Raw genomic sequence first — 19,811 nt, 5'->3', positions numbered from 1 at the left:
ATTTTCGCCATGTCGTGTGAAAATCGATCTTGAGTCAAGGAGGATTGGAGAGGGTTAAATATTTTCTGTGGTAAACTACAGCCGAGGAAAGGCTATTTGCTGGACTTCACAAGGAACAACTAACGTTTAATCATACTAAATTTAGAATCGGTAAAAAATTAAACAATTTAACCGAAATTGCGAAGCGAAGCCTCCAATCTAAAGCTATTTATTACGTATTCTTGAGTTAGATTGAATAATGCTATGACTGATTGAATTTCGCCATGATTCCAAACGCCACGAGTGTCAGCGAAATCAATTACTGTTCTCATACCAAGCTCAGAGCGAGTGGAGATCGCTTCTTGCCTGCCTCGTGTATTTAAGACAGTTTTACTCTCTTCCATGAAAATCTGAAAATGCCGGAGCGGTCCTCCCAGTGAACAAGTTGCCAACTGTTTTCTCGCCTCCTTGGCAGGAGAGCGGTGTAAGGGAAAGCACTGCGCCTGCACTGTATCTTTACGACTTGCCGTAAAAATCAATAAAGATAAAGAAGGGTGTCACCAGTAAGCGGCTGTGTGAGCATGCGCAAAATGAACTGTGACAACCGCCAAACGCACGTGTGTGTTTGTTATGTGAAAGTGACTTGGATCTAAAGTGTTTTCGCACCGGAATTTATATTAAACGCACAGAATGAGATGCGTTGGCCTGGATACGGTTTGTGCAATTGTGTTATTGTGTTTAGAGGTATCGTGGGCATTCCAGAGATTCATACCAATAGGTAGGTATTTAACAACACTGGCTGCTGCGGAGAGTGCAGCGTTTACATAACACAAGATGACCATAGTCTCTTAACGCAGTGGCTTAAATGTCCAGTATGAGAATGTATTTTTTCAAGTAAACATCCATTACTAGCACTGTCCATTGCTAAAGTACATCCGTCAGGTTTAAGAGTAAAACTTGTTCATAGCCTAACCAAGCCCACATATTACATTGTTATTCGTTTCAGGACAAGAGGAAGGAAGAAATTCACTATTCATACCATGTGTATTAACAGATGTTTGAGCGTTACAAGATTATATTACAAACTGCACATTTCCCCGTTACCTTAGTATTTAAACTGGTCAGAAAGCAGAGGCAATTATTTTGTTCTTATCAAACATTCATGAGGCTGAAGCATCTATCTGACCATCACGTAAACAGCAGTCTGGATAGCATATTCTAATCGCTGCCACTAATCACGACGTGTATACCGTGCTTCAACTACAATGAATGTTCTCGTAAATGTTTCCTTCACTTTGAAGTTGGTAGACTAACATATCACAATGTCAAGATGCTTCATGATATGAAAACCATTTCCTCAAATGTCTTTCGTTTTGAGACTTGTGGGTATTACCATAAAACATGTACATACAATGTGGTTAATTCTGGAATGTTTGATCATTAGTTCTTAAGAAACGAGACACTTACAAAAACAATACCATATATATAATCTTAAACAAATCATGCTCATCAATCTTTATGCCCCTATCTGTATATTTTATTTCCGTTGTTAGACATTTCCCATCTACACTTATCCGGAAACGTGATAATGTACTCCAGTATGATCAAAGATCACATTGTTCATTCCCTTTGAATTTACTAGATTAATTAATAACACAAAAATTAAATGCTTTCTTTCGTGGGTGTTGATAGGGGAACAAAATGGCATTTGTTGTGTTGACTCAGTGTTTGGCACAGTCTCCCCACGTGCCGTAATTGAGATAATGGAATAACGTTATCCCCATGGCAACGTGACATGTGATGTGTTAAATGTAATGAGGTTTAATGTAAACCAGGACAGATTTGGTGATGGAACAGGTGGAAATACTTATACATGATTCGCGTTATATGTAGACATGTTACGTATTTACATGAAATCTTTCTCATTTACATTACATAATGATGCCTTAAGACTTGTGTTTATGCATTTTGTCAAGCCTGTTTTACAGAATCACACAATACGTGTATGCCTTTTACGCATAAAAATCATCAATATCACACAATAATATTATAATAATAACGTTTTTAACAGTTTCAGAATAATAACGATAGGTACCTATTTTGAAAACGATTTAATTTCATACTATCTTATCTCCTCGAAGTTACGGCTATGTGCTATTTATTAAAGGATATCATTAGAGTCGACAAAAATGTACTTTCCAAAACTAAGACACAGAACGTGTGTGGAAAGGAAACCAGTTTTGTCTGTCCTCGAAAACAATTTCGGTTTTGTGTAAAGGGAAAAACAGTTCTGAAAAGTATGTCACTGAAAAACTGTGATGACACCAGTTGTTCGCTAGAAGAATAAAGATGTCGTTAATCTCAGAGCCCAGTGTATAACAATATCAACAGCACAATAAATTTTATGTATTCGCTAAAGTGAAATATCAATGTCTCCGTATCATTATGTTTCTAAGGCAACAAATAAGGGTACATTTCCTTTACAAAATATACACAACTACAGTGTAACAGTGTTTTGTAATAAAAATTCCAAGTATAAAATATTCCTTTCATGCAATTAAATTCACCGAGAATTGTCTGCGATCACAGTAGGGTACAGTGACCCTGTCCTTGTTTTCGGGTTCGGTGATAGCCGCTTTGCTTTAATAACACCATGTCTTAACTACACGGAATTTTCACTTTCTGTGCTAACGAGAACATTGATATTTCCGATACGCCGTTGCAGATCATAAAAGTGACAACCCGTCCATACAGAAGATCAAAGACACATGATATTCCACAACATCGCTCACATGTCTCTCCACATCAATTATTCTAGATATTTTCTCAACAGGTGCTATATTTGACAAAAATGACTTGATCTCCAAACGAGCGTTTGACTACGCCGTTGACCAACATGCTGAGAATGAAGACAGGGAGCAGTACTTCCAGTTTAATGTGTCGGTGGAGTTGATAGATATAGCTGATAACTTCCAGTTGGCCTCTGCAAGTAAGTACAGTGTTAATCACCACTACCATCACCTTGTAACATGGCATTAAAGCATGAAGCCGTATTTTTGCAGAAACAGGAACTGCCTTTAATGGGAAAGAAAGCGCTTTATGTTTAAATATCATTGGATTGAAATAAAGTTGTTTCACCTTACCCTTGTCTAAAGTAACATTATTGCATATGTCTTCGTTTGGGGTTAGATATTTTAGGTAAACTTCTCCAAATCGAATCAAATATGTACTTCTGTTAATTTTAGATGACCACTTTAAAGCTCTCCTATGAGCATTCACTTCCTGTATGACACCTAGTTTTAAGTCGGATTCAAGTTAATTTCTTAAGATTTAAGGGATAGCAGGTAAGTGTTGATGTTCCCTGCAGGATATGCCTGTCGTGACAGTTGACGAAATTGAGGATGATGGCATTCCCTTGTCATTATAGTTCCATGATGTCAGTGACTGGACGGTATGGTCAAGTATGGACAGGCTGAAGGAACATTCATAGACTTTTACTCAGTTTGCGGTAAACAACAAACAATGAACTTTCATGAAAATATGGACAATATTGGTTAAGATCATAGAATTTGACTTCAGAGGCTGTTATGTCTTGATGACTCAGACGTTTCAGAAATAGACTAAACGCTAGTTTGAGGTTGTGTTGTATGAAATACTTGTGTTTTTAACCAATGTTACAAGTTTCGACGTTGTTGTAAGCTAAATGTCTGTCGCACTCAAGTTTCATTTCTTAAATAATAATGTTTCGATACGTTTTTGTATTTTCTCCTTGGTGAAGATTTAGCAATATTAAGGTTTGATATTAACTTGTATTGATATGGTACGATGTACGATAAAATGACAAAAATGTTCTGTAATTCAAGAGTTGGTTCATCCCAAGGTGTCTTTCATTGTGTACTTGTTAAAACACAATAAAAGTTGTATATATCACATTTCCAGGCAAATGCTATACAGCTTAATCTATTATCGATCTCTGGAACATTTTCTTTCTTTCCTAATGTCAGACAAACATACACAAATGTCCAGAAGCACAGTCATAATAGGAGTGAAAACTAAAATTCTGGTTATGGAATTCAGTGAAAGTTACTATTGGTTAAATGCCAATAGTTTTTCTGCTTCACAAATAGGAAAAAAAGATATATATATATAATATATATAACAGTCGTTTTCCCGAAAGCTTATATATCAAGCCATCATGTCAAATTAAAGGCTTGTCTGATGGAAACATTCAGGAATGACGTTGTGTTTGTCTGTGCACGACAGTTTGGTAATCAAACTCCCTTTAAACACTGGTTCTACCATTACACTCCGTCCGAGTAGCGCATCAAGTACTACTTACACAGTCTACATGTCCGATCACACTGTACTCAACATCTCAGGAGTGTCTATTGTACGTAAATACATGGTGGACAATTCTGATGAAAGATATACTTAACCATTAATGTACCTATGTAGAGGGTTCACTTTGTTCTGTAGCGGCGGATGGCCTTATGCATAACGCGTTCGTCATACAAAATACCCTAGTCCGAACCATCACAAATTGTGAAGCCCCTTTCTAGTGTCCCATAACGTCATCTTACTGGAATATTGCTAAACTTGGCTTAAAATTAATCTTACTTAAGCCTTCACTGTTTTTGGCTCAGGGATATCGGACTAAATGGTGTTCTAACCTGTGATGGCTGTAACAAACTGTGCATAGTGTGGTCAGTTGCTTATCCGAGACGCGCATGATATCAGTCATTAGATTTTGTGGTTCTGATTCAATTTTTCAATAGATCACTGACATAAGATTGAACACAACGAAGTATTAACTAGATAGCATTCTAGCATTCTTGAAATAAAGAAAATGGTAAATAATACCTTCGATATTGATGACAAAATATAAGCAACAGAACTATTTCCACAGAGAATATATGCTTAAATCAGTCAGTTATATCATTCCCACTACATGATGTGTTCATGAATCACTATTAAAGAACGATGACACCAGGTGTTCCCGAATGTATTGAACTGCATTCTATCAATCATTTCAGTATAGATTAATGTGAAATATACGTCAGGTCACACCGTATGAGGTTTGCCGCTCAGTATTATCTCCGTCAATAGTAGGACAGTCGATACTATATATTTCCCGAAACGGACCTGGACAGTTAACAAATGATCTTTTAAAGCAATTCCCAATTCAGGAAAATCGGCATTAATTTTTCTCTTTCACAGACGGCACGATTCGTCTTATTGGGCTGTCATTAAACGTGCCTGGGCTTGGTGGTATTTGGAAGAACATGGCTCTTTGTCACGAATCTCTTTTCCAAGTCTGTTGGCCATTTCTCTCTCCTATCCTGTAGAATCCAATGGCACAAGCAAAAACCTTGGTAATTTAGATAATTTGTGACAGGCACGTTTGATACGTGGTCTGTTTCACACAGAAACTCATTTCTGTTGTTACTATCCGATTTGTTCATATGTTCCACATACATTCTATGAGACACGGAAGCAATTGCATCAAGCAGTAAACAGAGACCCGAACAGCTGTGTTCGAGAAACACAAATCAATGTCCTTAAATATATATTTAGTGATACAAAACGAGGAAACTATGCACTTTACTGGATACACTGAAATGCTGACAGTTATTTTTTCACTTTATTTATCTATATTAAATACAACGGGTTAACACTGGGACCTTATATGAAAAAATAAAATATTACACCATTTTGTGAAAAAGTAGATACCCTTTGCAGTGTAAATCCTATTTCGCATTCGTTGTTTTACACAGTTATTCAGACTAGCCCGTCTGTCGAGTGAGAACCAACCTCAATCAGTAGCAGTTATAATGGGCAACGTCCGACGTTGTCCCTGTTCCATGACATAGCCGAACCTGAACCAGCTGTCATGTAGGTCAGCACGGTGTGCTGTTATGGATATTCCTGTGAGAATAGCGACCCAGCATTATACCGTGGCAGTATGAGGATAGTTCACGAATCGGTTGGTTTGGGTGGATGGCTTGGATCATTGCTCCTGTTATCTATCATCGGGGTCAGACAGAGAACTCATTGTTCAGTGATTCCATTGTACGAGGATCGGAAAGGCAGTGGCAATGAAAGACACCTTTTAATATCCGACGTAGTCGTTTTCAGTTATTTGTTGCTTACGCTTTGTGTCGCCCTATCGAGAGGAATCAGTGTCATTTGTATTTAGTTCACATCAACAGTTTCTATTGTCAGGTTTGGTTGTATTCTATCTGTATGACAACCAATGCGGCTATCTTAATTAAATAATGCAGACAAACTAGAGATATATGAAATACCCTACTAAGGATTTGGATGTACGCCGTTCTTTAGGGTTTTAGATTCACCGAAAAGGCAAATTTGCAATCGCTTGTCTTAAGGAGCATTTGTTTTCCCGACCTACACTGTACTTACCCTCCTACGCAGCCCAGGCTTATAGATTAGTTCAAGACGACGCAAGCATGCACTTGTTAGTCGGAATTGACTGCTGGATCTAGCATATACCGAACATTGAGTGACTTCCTCTGCGAGTCCTCAAGTGAAACATTGTACGTGTTTAGTTCTATATTGTAAGAGTGGTGTCATGAAAATGTGTATTAACGATTCCCATGAAACTATGCATGTGAAAAGCAGCTATTTATGAAGTAAACTAACATTTATATAATCTGCAAAATTGTAATACAAACTATTTTGTCAGTAGCTACGTACATAAATGCAAAAGGTCTTCAATAAAACTTCAGGTACCTTAAAAACCTCGGGTACCTTATAAACTTCATAAGGCCTCTCACCTAGCCGGACCAGAAGGCGGGAAACTACTAAGCTAATATATTATCCAGAACAAACCAGTTCCGTTGTCTGTTGGTTACAGATTCTGTAAGAAGAGCGGATGGTCGTTGGTTTAATCCTTGGCAGCACCCCACGTTTAGAAACAGTTCATACATGGCGCTAGACAGCCATGGCCTACAACATGGACTGTTTGGCTGTCAGTGACTTAGTGCCCGAGAAGGCAATCCCCGTTACATTGTGACTGGTATCTCAGCAGGCAAGCATTGTAAATATGAACGACAGTCTTCTACATCAAGCGATTTCGACTATATAATGAGCATGTGTTTATGAATCACTATCAAATAGTGAATGTTTTCGCAAAACGGCCCTTGGATTCTGCCTCGCCGGTGGCCCCATTCATTCAAAGGGTAGTCAGTTGTTCTCCTACAGAAAAAAATCGAGAAAGTAAAGTAAAATTCGAAATAGGGATCTGCATCAATCATCATGTTTGTCACTAATGCGTCAGAATTTGAAATCTACTCTATATATCTACCATTAAACCTTTTGATAGCTTTTACTGAGACTGAGAATTTTGAAACTTGATCAAACCGCTTGATCAGCAAAGGTAGTACGGAGCTCTTTGAAATCTTGGTTCAAAGAAAAGCTCTGAAATGTACACAAAGACTGTAGATGTTATGATATTACTGCAAGAAAAAAGTTAAAGTGACAATTGGTTGGACTTTCCATACACCAACGTGAAGAGCTTTAGTTATTCTGTATCGTTAATCATGGATCCGAATAATGAAACACATCAGGGGATTTCACTTGTCTCCACTTTATAATGTTCAGATGGGTAAATCAGTAAAAGGGATTCGGCTATTTCATAATCGTTGAATGATACCCAGTCTTTGATATACATCGAGTGAACCATCTTTGCCAAAATACCTTGTTACCATTTTTCAAAATGGAAATCCTCATTCATAAAACATAAATTATTTGATCCGTTTTGAACACAGTTGTTGCCCTAATGGAATGGCTACCTACACATTGGACATAGATATTATCAATGATATAGTGAAGCTTTTCACATATTATTTTAGTACATCTCTACGTTTTATTTGCCCCAAACCACAAACAAATTATGTCTTAACACATCTATTATTCTCATGTTTATAAACGATTGCTCCATGGATCCCGGAACGATGTTTCCCACAAAAATACACTGTCGTAAGGGTGTGTACAAGGGTGTAAAATCACAAATATGTCCTCAGTCCGTTCTTGAGATTGTAATATACAATCAGGTCTTCGAATGCATTTAGAAGTTATACCCATGAAGAAGAGAGTTTTTATGGGTGTCAACGTCTTCACCATGAGGAACAAAACCTTTCATAATATACTCATGGAAAATTTAAGGGAACACATGAAATAGCTGTGACTTTTAATCTTTGAAACAGTAAGAGAAAAGTTCATACAGATGAAAAGGCTTATATCAAGTGTTGAAAATCAATATCGGGTGTGTCCCCCATGTCTCTGGAGAACTGCTTAGCATCGCCGTGGCATGCTGTGAATGAGTGTACGGATGGTACCAATCGGAATTCTACGCCATTCTTTCTGGAGAATCACGAAAAGTTCATCCAAATTGTTGGGTTGAACAGGTCTGTCCCGAACATTGCGGCCAAGAACATCCCTAAGATGTTCGATGGGGTTAAGGTCAGCCGGCCATTGCAACACCCGGACACCTGCAGCCCTCAGTCTGTCCCGACAAACATGAGCGATGTGCGGGCAGGCATTGTCATGCTGGAACTCGAACATTCGACCTGCTGTACGCGGAAAGGGGATCACAATCGGGTTCAAGATCTGGTCACGATATCGTACACCTGTTATCCTGCCATCAACACGCACAAGATCTGTTTTGTGGTTAAAGGTAAACCCGCCCCACATCATAACAGAGCCTGCTCCATAACGATCATGCTGCTTGGTGGTGCATGCACTGTGGCGTTCCCCAACGCGTCTCCAAACTCGAATTCGACCGTCATAATGGTCTAGTGTGTACCTGCTCTCATCACTAAACATAGTGTTTCTCCACTGACATACTTTTCTTCCTCTTTGACACTGCCCGCGCCCGTGTCAAGCGTTTGTGTTGCTCAGTTATGTTGATTCCAACCAATGGACGGCGGCTTTTTAGACCAGCCGATTTAAGACGATTACGCACTGTACGTGAACAAATTCTGACGTTTGTTCTTCGCCTGAATTCCTTATTGATTTTGGAGGAGGATTTGAACCTGTCTCGCAGAGCAATAAGGCGTAGGGTCCTGTCCTCCCTTGGGGTGGTTTTCTTTTTCCGTCCCCGACCACGCCTCATTTTGACGTCACCAGTCGCTCTATAGAGATTCCAAAGTCTGGATATCACGTTAACAGACTTGTGAAAAGTTGTTGCAACCTGTTGTAATGAGCGTCCACCATTAACCATGCCAACTGCCTTCCATTTCTGTGCCAAAGTTAAGTACTGTCTCGCCATGTTAACAATGTTTTTAACCGTTGTGTTTGACAGTGCACATACATGTCACGTGTAAATCTAAGTGCATGTAGCTTTAGGAGCATGTAGTGCACGTGCATGGAAAGCATTATGGTGAGTTTGAGTGAACTGCTCTTCACGAAAACGATAATACACGCCGCTGAAATTTTGAATTGCCCTAAGAAACATGCGTTACCTTAAATTTTTCCATGAGTATATATCCTTACTCCTTCCTCAGTAAAGATATACACCGAAACGCTGTGTTCCTCATAATACAGAAGTTTACACCCATAAAAATCGTCCCTAATGAATTAATCCTTTCGACGTTTGAAAACCCTGATGGTGATATTTCCTTCAGATACTTTCTGTGAATATAAAGGAAAATCCCTCCTTAATAGTGTTTAGAATTATGCTTAACCGTTGCAGCACGGATTTGTATACGTACACACACACAAGCAACATGCACACGCACATGCATGCACACACGTACACACGCACGTGAGGGCCTGTGCCAGAGCAGATCCTGCTATTTTTTCGCTGTGTGTTCGTGATTAAACTGTTGGTCAAACGACCACCTGATCAGGTGCGCAGAACCACTAAACCTTCTTACAAGCCACACTGGAACCATACACTTACAGATATTTTTATATGAGCCGTCAAAGCTGTATATAGAGATGAATCCAGAAAGCCTTCTTTTTACACAGACCCAAATAGTAATATCTCAGCTAAATCAATGAACGCGTCAGGGCACAATGATACAGGGAAATATTATATCTTCGAGAATCTGAAAATATCGAGTTTTTCCCGGATGAAAGATCACGCAAATCAGTTTAAGAAACTACCCAGTGCAAATGTCCCTCATTTCAAATCTCTGAATTATCGTGCGGGTGCCATTTTGAATCTATTTCAGCACTGGTCTGCAAGGCGTGTGAATTCTGACAAATGGAGAACAATGTCGTAACTGATTTATGATTTATTTCCGATGATACACTGCTTCGAATAAGGTCTTAACTTGAAGATCAAGTTGTTCCCGTTTCTGGTCTCTCAGTCTGGGGATACTACTCTCTCGACAACTGATCGAAGTTCACCAAGGGCCCAGACTGATTTCTTAGAAGGATTGTTCTGACCACGGAACCATTAAATTGCTTGTGGAAGTCTGGCTGCGTGTGATAGGACGATCAGAGGTTTTATCAAACTAATAAAATTTATATCAGCATTTTACTGTGTGATGTCTGATTAAAGATATTTGTTGGGGAAGACTTTGGAAATTTTATGTCTGATAACACTTGAGACATTTCGCCATGCGAGGAAACAAATGGGGGAAACAAGGGACGCGGAATCAATACTTCTTGCAAGCATTGTGACTGAAAACTAAACGCCATTCCACATCTTCTGCTAAATTCTCGCAATGGCCTTTGTGCTGAGAATATTGGCATGGAGCCTTTATTACCTACATTATGTACACGTATAGTCGGAACAAGTGCCCATTATGACCTGATCGTGAAAAACGCGAAACTGCCATTCCATGCAAGCATTTGCTAAACACGTAATTCCTATTCACACCATTATTTCAGTTATGAAAGTCAAAATATGAATATAAATTATACCAGCGCCCCAAGAGAATTATCTTGCATTATTTGGGTATTACCACCAGCGTAACGCCAACTTCAGAAGGAATTGAGTCAATGTGGTCTCTGCGATTGATTCAAGATGAAGACGACCAAATGTTCTCTTGGACTTCCTTTGGAACCTACTGCTCTACAGCCTATTTTCCCAGTCACGCGATCCTACTGGTTCTCCAACACATACGGAACACGGGTGACGGAGGGTAGTTCTGAAGATGTGTCTTGATGACAGAGAATATGGTTGTTAGTTCGAATCTCAGATTCGCCCTGAATATTTTTCTTGTTTATAAGGTTCATAACAGCCACCCTTGGTTTCATCATAGCACGTAAATGCAAGATATGCATTGTAATAGGCCTCTGACACCACTATTACTTATGGTTTTCTCGGAATTAAAGTTTATTACCATGTTTACTATTTGAGTGTCAAAAATCACAAACTCTGACAGTTTAGACTTTTTTATGTACTGCTGTACATGTTTACATCGTGTTGACAGGAGACACGACTGGTTCCACGCATACATATTGGTTTAAATTGTAGAATATCGTTTTCGGTTTCCAACATCACCCTCTTGTTCTGGTGTTCGAAAACCTAATAAATATTAACATAATGGATGCCCTTTCAACATAAACTTGGTACCCTAAGATATGAATATAATCTTTTTTTAATTGGTACTGATCGAAACTCAGTGGGCGTGATGCCAAGTGAAAGAGACATATGAATCGGTCCTCTGCTCAAACACAATCTTGTTTACGAAAGTAAAGAAATGTTATCAGGTTAAGAATAATCGCATCTAGCTCGATATATCAGCTCAGATTGCAGTTGTTTAGTTCCCAAGCACCTGTTCTGAATATCTGATGTGGCACGTGACTTAGAAAATGCGTCAAACGGAATATACGCACCGTACACATCTTTAGTAGATCATTAAGGGTGGAGAAAGGCTGCGTTACCACCCCAAATAAGTGCTCACGAGACTGATCACTGGATTGTCTATCCCAGACTCAGTATCTCGTTTGCAGAACAGGATGTAGTTTGGCCAATGCAATTATTGATATTCAGTGATCGTTTGGTTTATTTCTTTTGAGATTTTCTTTAATGATGTCTCTCTTTTACGCACAAAGGAGTAACAATTTCCGTAAACTGGTTTCTTGCGAAGCCATTTATTTGAACAAACAAATGTACACCCCACCCCACCCCACCCCTATTTTGTACGTGAAGTTCAACGTAAGCCAATCGTGAAATGATTAGTTGATGAGCACAGGACACAGCACGCTGCTGTGGGTCATCACATGGCAGATGTATGGATGAAATCACATTAATATTTCACATGTGTGTAACGGTATAGCCTCTTAAGCATCACTAATTACTAATACTGTCAAGCAATAACATTTAACGTTATAAACAGTGTAAATCGTTCACAAGCTCCTCACATGGCAGATTGATTTGAGACATTTCTCACCATTACTTCAAGTAAGTCTGCACTGATTCGTCCGCAAATCTCTTCAAACTGTTTTCTTCGTGTGAATAGGACATTATGGACGCAATTAATATATTGTAAAGTTTCATGGATTTAACCAATCAAACCATCTTTATGTACTACGTATATTCATAGTCATGATCACATGTGATTTATGTAATCCATCAGTTTGACTTCAACTATACGATTTTGTCCAAGTGGACGATTCACTACCCTTAGCAACACGATACGTTTAGGCCTACATGCGTTCATATGAAGGTGACTCAACAGAGAAATACTATACTGTACATAGATCACATATATCTCACACGTCCCAACACGTTCCTTGCACCGCCATCTCTTTGTCCTTGCTCATGACGGGACTCAAGGCTCACAGCTGTATCGAGCGTCAGTGCCGCATACGTAACACTTTATTAATCCGTTGAGGTGCAGTGAACTTGAAACAACTTGTGATGTACATGTTCATAAGATGTGTCCAAAGGAATTACGAAATCCGAGTTTGAATAAGGTTGTTCCTTATAATGATCATTGATATTAATTATTTTATATAGACGAAAACAACGCATGAAATACCAATGACAGTTATGTAACTGAATTCTATAGGGTTTTTTCACCATCTTGTGTTTTCCTTGCCAAATAACTCATTTTAGAAATACTATCATTGTAGAAACAAATAGCAAATCTTCCTTCAACAGACCAATCTGTTTCCATAATACTTTAAATGTAAACGTCAGACGGTAAATGTTCAAAGTCCATCCCTACAATATGTAATAATAGTATGCAGTAATAATTATATATGAATGATGCAAGAACTCTCGAAGCAAGACGGCTTCCTCTACCCATTGAACATCTACGGCAATGGACAAGAGGTCAAAGCATCTTGTTTTCAAGTTTGCTACAATGTGTTTCAGAGTGGAAGATAGACAGAAAAGCTTGTTATTCATACAACTGACACCATGGCAAATTCCCTATAGTCTAATATGAAGTTATCATGCCAATATACCACAAGGGAACGTCTGTTCTTTATCAGTGTAAGCCAATTAGTGGGTTTAACTGGCGCTGATGTACGGATATCGGTTCGAGGTGAACACGAACGAACACAGTATAATTACAAACAGGAGTGGAGTGAGTTTTTACTAACCCACTTCGGAGACGAGATGTATCATATGTCTCATCAGAGGCAACACTGTGGGAGGGGTTCCGTGGGCGGTGGACAACAGATAGACATGTTCATCTTTCAAGGTCTAAACTTCAGGTTGTTTGTGTGTGGCTGGTTTTGAACTTCTAAGGACATACAGGAGCGAGTATTCAAGCGTCCATAGAGTTTTGTGATCATTCGGTTCAGTGCTAAGACGATCGCCATCTACACGCTAACCAAATACGGTTCTGCCAACCAAGAAGCATAGTGGCTATTGATATCATTTAGTATTTTACTTTTTAATCATCCTTTTGCAGTGGCATGCATTGTTAATAAGCCGCCGACGAATTCTGCAGCTGAACATCGTCAGGAGACAAACGCTCACATGTTAAATGCAAATTACGCCAGTGAAGGTGCTTCCAGTTGAACATCCATATCATCCTCCATTCATGTCCACCTTTATCTGCATACGCAGTATGCGGTAGGTTCCAGGGGATGGCCGGACGTGGTTATACTCTGGCCTTGATGATGTATAATTTTCATAATTTTTCATAATTCTCGTAATGTCCTTCACAACAGTCATCAATATTATGGTGGGGTGTTCTGTATTGTGCCAAGAAGATTTTGTTTCTGTCTGAAAAATAACGTTTTCCCTTAACTGGTAATTCAAGATGGGCCTTAATGCTGCCTGTATGATTGCACATGCAGCCAAAGCGCCTCTCTAACAGATTTGCCAATACCCTCCCCTTTAAGCATCTTGTGAATTGGCTAAAAGGGCTCGAATATGTGACTCAAATATAAATTGAGTCTCATGAATTCTCAAACTCTATCGAAAGCAAGCACTTTATGAATGAGTTTATGGACATGAAGTTAGATTGAATTCGCTTTCTTTTTTTAGTTCATTGCTGTAAGAGGTTCTCAAAGAACATCGGGTATTCAGTCTCACATTCGCGTTAATCTCAACGTCAGCTCATGCAGCAAAACCAGATATTTTTGTAATTTAAACTATGGAGCCCAAATGTTTCAGTTTTCTTTTCTCTTTTTCTCCTAGATATCCGGAATGCTGAACTGTAATATTGCGTATTTTCTTGATTTAAGAATCTATGTTTCCAATAATGATGCATTTCGGCTTTCACAAAGCGACTTTCTCGCCTGGAAAACCATTCTCCTAGATATCCGGAATGCTGAACTGTAATATTGCGTATTTTCTTGATTTAAGAATCTATGTTTCCAATAATGATGCATTTCGGCTTTCACAAAGCGACTTTCTCGCCTGGAAAACCATTCTCCTAGATATCCGGAATGCTGAACTGCAATATTGCGTATTTTCTTGATTTAAGAATCTATGTTTCCAATAATGATGTATTTTGGGCCGCGAACTTCTCGCTTGGCGAACCATAAGGAGATTGAAAAAAAGTAACAGTAAGTGCTGTTATACACCAGGATGTTGCAACACACAGGATACGGAGAACCAGTCTTTAGGTTTAAAGCAGCAAGCAACACTCACGTAAATGAATGATGATGGACGAAGGAGTGTTGTCTGTCTTGGCGTTGAAATAACCTTAGCTGGGAGGTCCCATTTGGTGAGTGAGTTACTCTAGTTTATCTCCACCTTGACGAGCGGACCAGTCGTGTCTTGTCGTGTCTGTTTGATAAAGGATGAGAGGCCGAAGTGATGCAGACTCTAACCCTTAACACCCGAGAGTACGTGGTTAGACACACCTACCAACACAGTGTGGGCGAGCCCTGACTCGAACCCATGATCTCAATTCTGCACAATGCGAAGCATTAAACGACAGTACCATTTATTCCACACTGTTCATTAGGATATGCAGGGCAAAGAAATAACGACATCGAATTTCAAGAAGTACATGCATTCTGTGTTTGTCTGACGTCACAATGAAGATCTACATATTGATGTAGTCCGTGGCATGTGTGCAGTCACGACACTTGTACATGGTCTTTGTCGGTGGTGTCTGGATAGGTAACTTCCATCTTAATATGTAATGGCATTAAAGTAATATCTTTCGACGACTTTCACGGACCAAGGAACTTTCCAGATAGGTCAGCTCCTTATCAAACAATACTGAGCACTCTGGAATCTCAGCAGAACTACGCCTTGTAAAGAGGAACCCTGACGTCATCACAGAAAAGATAGCTGGATTTAGGTACAGTTCTTCTTTTTACGTAGCTGTATACAACTGTAGAACTATGTCGCATTGACAGGCGCCATGACGCCGCGGTGATCCAAATTCGGAACAGTGTTCCTGCACTGTAAAAGCTTCATCCCATATTGCAATAAAGCCTCTGTGACCTAATAGTGGTCAGCGGTCAACTAATTCTGATATGATGCCATCTCTTGCAATAGTTCTTAATGCGTCTTATTGTATTATTTGATGATAGCCCACTGAGCACGATCAGATCGTTCAACAAATGTTGCACAATAATTGCAGGGCTGGGATCAGCTCAAAATTGCAGTCAATAACTAAATTGTGTTGTAGTAAACGAATTAGCAATTATGCAATCGTTATATTGGGTTATGGAGCTAACGAGGGGCCAATTTCACAGAGCCAGTCTGTGGTGCTGACAATAGTCGGTGCAACCGCAACACACACTTTGCGGGGTAGGAGAATTGTGTCGTCTCCATGATTACCTATATATCAATGCATATGATTTCAATAACGGTATTCTGGGTGACGGGAAAACTGAGGGTCCGAGGTGTCGGAATTCCCTTTCTTGAGATGCGTCCCTGAAGTTTCCAGAAAATTTTGATCATTTATTTGAACCCACAACAACTATACCTCTGGCTGATAAGGTTAATACCTGACACCCGCAGTGAGTTCTGTCCCTCCCACATTCAGTTTACAGCAGTCAAATACACGCAACATAGATTGTTTCAAAAGTATGTTGCCCCCTAAGCATTACCTCAATTCCTGACCAAAAGGCTGATGGTATCCCAATTGACACCCAGAACAAAGTTGCCATTCCCGTATACAATTACTCTTGACATTAACGCACTTTCCCTGAAGAACTGGACAGCAATGCAAACCTCACGCCTCCTGAGATTGCAGTCAACATTCATATAAATCATATTTCTGCTTAAGACACATTTGCCTTGGCTATTTTTATGGATGCCCAAGTACATCCGCTGAAAGCACATCCTGGGGCCTGTAGAACTGCCACCGATTGTCCAGCTCGGCCCTGTCTGGGAGTCTTGGAGCTTATGTCCCAAAGGTTCAGGGGCATCTGCGATGTCTCTCCAGGTTGTGGGAGTTTTATCCACGACGCCACAATGCCCCAGCTACCAATAAACCTATCAGACTTCACAGACCACACGGACTTCAGAGGCATTGTAGAGGCCATAAAGATTATTTTGTTTTTATATTTGACTCAGTTTGATGTAAAAGATATCTTTGATAACATGCAGGATGGCCATTTATATTCACTTATGTCCAGTTACTTTGTTGAACGTCGTTCAGAAGCACAGAAGTAGGCTGATGTATATGGAAAAAACAACAATAGGGAAGAAGTGATGTCTCCAGTGGAACTTCGCAACGTTTGAACTGAAGATATTTTTATATATCTTCCTTATTCATCAACGGTTTGGAGCGTTTGATTTAACATACAAAACAAAACATTGAATTTGACAGCTGAGCAGATGAGTAAAGTTTCCTGTTACCAAACATGAGGCATGAATGAATGTATATAGTTACAAACATCGACAACCGGTACTGGCCGCCTCCATTCAAGATCTCTTCTTTAGCCCCTTTAACATGACAGGAGTTTATGGTCGTGGGGTTAGATCCCAGATTTGCTCCCAGTGTGATCTTTGATCTGTAATACTCTGCCCATCACCATCTTGTTCATGTCATTGATACACATAGTGACATCTGGCATCAAGACATTCAGAGGAATTCACAGCTTGTCCCCATACCAAGGTGGATGAAGACGGTAAGCGGTCTGTTCCTATGCTGCTGGACTGAAATATTTCTTCAACTTTTGATACATTAATAAGCCGTGGGACAAAACCGTGGTTATACGACATTAAATAGTCTTGACACCTTTCTGTATCAGACAACAGAAGTGAATGTCATTTCAATGTTTGAAATCCTCGCATGACTGTTCCTGTCTGATCTTTTCACTTCGTAGACTAGCGCCCTTTGGGAACAGTATGATCGTGGCTTCCAACCCCATACTATGAGTATTATCGTCTCTGTGCATGTACTTGGAGTTCATGGAAGCTGTAAACCGACAACGCTTGCATCATCCTGCATCTTTCTTCTCATCAGTCTACAGTGCCGTGATGCACAGTGAAGTGAGTGAGTTGGTTCGTCTTTATGCCGCTTTTAGCAAGATTTCAGCATCAAGGCTGGGGACACCAGAAATGGGCTTCAAACATTGTACCTATGTGTCACATTCACCCTCTCTATATCAAACGATACAAGGATTGAAAAGCTTTGACATCAACAATTCATCGAGTGTACAATAATCAATTGTTTCATCTCAGTATGATATGATTCTCCCTATATTTGTCATTATTGTTTAAACTTAGAATGAAATACACATATGAGAGTCCTGTATTTTATTTCAGTCATAATTTCAGTGCGTACTGACATCACGTCTAACACGATTAGACATAATTTGAAACAATGATTGTTTAGTTTGAAGTAATGTTAAGCTTTTAATCAATTTAGCGTCATTTTCGGTATAATTTTCTGAATAGCATATGTTCTCTGATTCCCCATCTATGGAACCCAGCCAAGAGTGAAGAAGAAGTTTAAATGAGTGCTAGGGTTTTAAACAATTTATCCCCTACTCGCTCCTCTTACTGACTGAGGGTCGGATTAGGAACTTGAGGTACAGAATAATTATATTTACGAGTTCCCAAACATGCATTAAAGACGCCAACGTGTCTGCGATATAGTTCCCGCCAGACGTGGTCGGATCATTGGAGCAGTTTCAAACTGTCTAGTTGGAAAGTAGTCCCACCGGTGTTGTTATAATATTGATTGTATTCGCCGGTATCACTGTTTTACTCGTACACACGACATCGTCAACGCATTTTCGTTAATGTTCCGCCGTCTTGACCTCGATACGTTTACTCCAGATTCAGTGGCCGCAGGTGAAAAGTCGTCTAAGGCGTCCCATTATTTTGATGTGCTATGATCTTGGGTTCGAATCTCTATGTCGCAATGATATCGATATTCCTGGTTAGCCCCTGAACGGGAAATTCACTAATTTTGTCCATACAAACAAAATGTGACATTACACATCCAACTTTCACATCCATCCTGCATAACCCGTGAAGATCCGAGTTGGCACTGGTCTTCAGCAAACCATGTTCGTCGTAAAAGGCGACTAACAGGACCGGGTGGTCAAGTTCACTGACTTGTTCTGTACATGTCATCGTATCCCAACTGTGCAGATCGATGCTCATGGACCGATCACTAAGTCCATGAGTGCGACGTTAAACAACAAATAAACAAACAAGTCGCTCCTTCACAAATAGACTGTACAACCATAATGATGTACACAAGCGGCAGTAGACCCTACTCAATCACTTCATCTCTGTGACGTGATGGCCAGTGAACTGCCATTTCAGGAACTTTAGGTAGCAGGAACACAAAGTGTTCGTAGGATTACGCCATTCGTAACTATATAAAGTATAGCGTTGCGATAAGTCGTAACGCTACGGGCGCCGTCTGGATCAGGATCCTGTTTCATGGTTGAGCATTTACAGCTATGCGTGAAGAAAGAAGATCGAGTAAATCTTTTTGGTGTAAACGTGTTAAACAAATGTGAGACTAAGTATAATAACGCAGCTTACACAGGCAAAGACTCTATTACTCGAATTCCTCAGAGATACAATACATTATACCGTCCATATTGGACGCAGTCAAGTGTCCAGCATGCAGTTATGTCAGTGGACCGATGCAGTTTCATGGATGCACATGTGCAAGGACACATTGTGTCATGTTATACACGTGAGTTTGCTGGGCAGAAAAATATCAGCATTGTTAAATAATAGACGAAACATACTTCATGAACTAATACAATTACCGTCCTCGAGAAAAGAGAGACGACCTTTTATCAGTGAATCAGTTCAGTTTGATTCAGTACACCTTTCAGCTATTGACAACTAATACGTTGCTTACGTTTTACTTTAAACAGATGAACGTTTGGCATTGGGCCACTGAGAACGAACGATAACATTCGACCTTTAATTGTCTTCTAGAACTAAACCTTGTGAGGTTCCCTATCAGAAGGCAGGTGTTTCGAGCATATGCCCCGAGAGGCCCTTAATGATG

General features: G+C 39.7%; 1 protein-coding gene across 2 annotated transcripts in view; it reads left to right on the top strand.

The window, feature by feature from the left end:
- The first annotated feature begins 564 nt into the window (after positions 1-564).
- LOC137274624 (glutamate receptor 2-like) overlaps positions 565-19,811 on the top strand; it is a 75,721-nt gene continuing 56,474 nt past the window's right edge. For both annotated transcript variants that reach the window (XM_067807922.1, XM_067807921.1), the window contains exons 1-2: positions 565-757; positions 2,813-2,968. In XM_067807922.1, the coding sequence (XP_067664023.1) occupies positions 670-757; positions 2,813-2,968 (244 nt within the window). In that variant the 5' untranslated portion in view covers positions 565-669. The remainder of the gene's footprint in view (positions 758-2,812; positions 2,969-19,811) is intronic.

Source organism: Haliotis asinina, chromosome 2, assembly GCF_037392515.1.
Source record: "Haliotis asinina isolate JCU_RB_2024 chromosome 2, JCU_Hal_asi_v2, whole genome shotgun sequence".
NCBI lineage: Eukaryota > Metazoa > Mollusca > Gastropoda > Lepetellida > Haliotidae > Haliotis > Haliotis asinina.
Note: the sequence above shows the minus strand (reverse complement) of the source record. Positions and strands in the feature narration are given on the sequence as shown.